The sequence below is a fragment of the Bactrocera latifrons genome, unplaced genomic scaffold, assembly GCF_001853355.1.
Source record: "Bactrocera latifrons isolate USDA-ARS-PBARC rearing strain unplaced genomic scaffold, ASM185335v1 scaffold_50, whole genome shotgun sequence".
In the NCBI taxonomy this organism is placed as follows: domain Eukaryota; kingdom Metazoa; phylum Arthropoda; class Insecta; order Diptera; family Tephritidae; genus Bactrocera; species Bactrocera latifrons.
The window spans coordinates 1,086,707-1,089,246 of record NW_017537157.1 but is presented as its reverse complement, the minus strand read 5'-3'; the positions used below and the strand labels follow the sequence as shown (position 1 = coordinate 1,089,246).

The 2,540-nt window shown below is 32.3% G+C and overlaps 1 protein-coding gene across 1 annotated transcript; it reads left to right on the top strand.

The window, feature by feature from the left end:
- The first annotated feature begins 935 nt into the window (after nt 1–935).
- LOC108973793 (KRR1 small subunit processome component homolog) lies at nt 936–2,070 on the top strand. The gene has a single exon (XM_018941276.1). The coding sequence runs from the start codon at nt 1,006–1,008 to the stop codon at nt 2,044–2,046; it is 1,041 nt and encodes a 346-aa protein (XP_018796821.1). The 5' UTR covers nt 936–1,005; the 3' UTR covers nt 2,047–2,070.
- The last annotated feature ends 470 nt before the right edge of the window (nt 2,071–2,540 follow it).

Here is a 2,540-nt window from a genome sequence, read left to right as displayed (position 1 = left end):
ATTTTCTATAACATAGTCAAAAAACATAATTATCAATCAAAATAAAAAGATACGTTGGCTCTGTTTCATAATACTAACGAAATTTATGTAAAATTTATTTATTTTTAACCTTTTCGTGTTTGAGTTGCTTATAAAATATAAAAAAACGACAATCGATTAATATTTATGGTGATCTCTATTCAGTATATTCAAAATGGCAGACCAGAGTTCTTTTTGGTTTTGTGACTTGCTAACTACCAGGTCTCAAATTTGAGGCAATATTTTGAGACTAAAGCTAGAGACTGTTTAATGAATAGTAACTAGTCACAAATTGAGATTTTACCACAAAATGGCTCAAATAGAGACTAGAGACTGGTTACAGAATCCCACTAATAATCTACAAACTGTAAAAAATACTAATATATGGTAGCTCCAGTCACGCCAATACAAAATAAACACAAAAAATGTCAAAACAAAAGTTTGTTGACAATTGGACACAACGCTCAGAGAACGTATTATACGCTCTCTGCAACGCTCGAATCAGCTGGCGGAGGATATAAAAAAACTCTCCATTGTGAATCAACAAAACAGGAGCACAGAGTGTTTCATCTTCACTCAAAATTATTGTTATTTAAATAATAAAATGAATTCAGTAACTATTACTACATATATTATAACAGTGAATGCCCTTAACAACAAACCAATATTAATAGAACTTTAATATTTTGCGGCTGTTAAAAAACTGTAATATATAATATTTGAAACTTAATCGCTTTGAGAGATGATTTATATAATTTTTTTTAGCGTTAAAATTTTAACATAAGTACAACTTTTAATAAAACTGCATGCTTTCTGTAATCAAAGTAAAAAATAAATTTATCGAAATAGAGAAATAAAAATTGATATTTTATATCAGTTGTCAGCAATGCTATTGTGAATGACTTAGAATTCAACAAAATAAAACAAATACACGTGTAGGAAGATCTTCAAATAAACAAATATTAAAAATTAATATAAAACTCCGAAATGAGTGACAGTGAAGCTGAAGAAAATAAAAAGATTTCGACGGAACCTGTGGATAATGCCTGGACATTAAAAATTCCCGAGTTCAAACCTGAGCATAATCCAAATGGCATGGTTGAGGAAAGCTCATTTGCTACACTGTTTCCAAAGTATAGAGAAAAATATCTAAAGGAAATATGGCCACTTGTAAAAGAGTGTCTTGCGGAACAATATCTTAAAGCAGAACTTGATCTTATGGAGGGCAGCATGGTGGTGAAAACAACACGCAAAACATGGGATCCTTACATTATCATCAAAGCCAGAGACATGATAAAACTAATGGCACGAAGTGTACCCTTCGAACAAGCGCGACGAGTTTTGCAGGATGAAATCGGTTGTGACATTATAAAAATTGGTAACTTAGTAAACAAGAAGGATAAGTTCGTTAAGCGACGTCAACGGTTAATCGGACCCAATGGCGCGACGTTGAAATCCATTGAGTTGCTAACAGATTGTTATGTGTTAGTACAAGGAAACACTGTAGCAGCTCTCGGCCCTTATAAAGGTCTACAACAGGTCCGTGACATTGTATTAGACACAATGAACAATGTGCATCCCATATATAATATTAAAGCATTGATGATTAAACGTGAACTTATGAAAGACCCAAAATTGGCCAATGAAGACTGGTCACGTTTTCTGCCGAAGTTCAAGAACAAAAATATTAGCAAACGTAAACAACCTAAGGTTAAAAAGCCCAAAAAAGAATACACACCATTTCCACCTTCACAACCAGAGAGTAAAATTGACAAACAACTTGCATCTGGTGAATATTTCCTTAGCAAGGAACAGAAACAAGCACGCAAGCAACAAGAGCGTAATGCGAAACAGAGTGAGGCTGCTAAAAAACAAGAGGAGCGTCGTAACCAAGATTTTATTCCTCCAACTGAGGACGGACCTTCTACTAGCCGTAAAAGGCCGGCTGATGAGGATAGTAAAAAATTGGATGTTAAGGCTTTGAAGGCGAAAGTGGCAAAGGCAAACAAAAAGATGAAAACTTCTTAAATAAAATAAAAAAGTTAAACTAAAGCGAATTTTTTAATATAGTTAGGGTTGGAAATGAAGTGACTTTTATTGTTAGGGACATATTAATCCTACATTTACTGTAGGTCTTTTCAAGTAAATTTCATCAATAAAATGACAAATCAAAATGCATAATAAGACTTAAATGGAATTCGATAAGGCATTTACTTAATAAGTCGGAACAATGGCTTCATATTTAAATGTCTCTTTAATTTATATATCTAGGTATTATTATTTTAAAAATAGAAAATTCAATTGTGTAAATTGGAAAATTATGTTTGCAAAAAAATTTGAAAAGCAATAGATGTGGAGTAAACTAGTTGGTTATGGTTGACTTTTAATAATGCACCAAGAGAGTTTAGAGGGTTATTATAAATTAAAAATATGGAAAAAATATTTGAAGATTATACAAGTATTAACAGATGACCGATGAGGAGGTTAGAGTATCATCAACAAGGCAGAATTGCCCAAATCCA

Coding starts and splice junctions, on each gene's coding strand:
- LOC108973793 (XM_018941276.1), top strand. CDS start 1,006: ATGAGTGACAGTGAAGCTGAAGAAAATAAAAAGATTTCGACGGAACCT.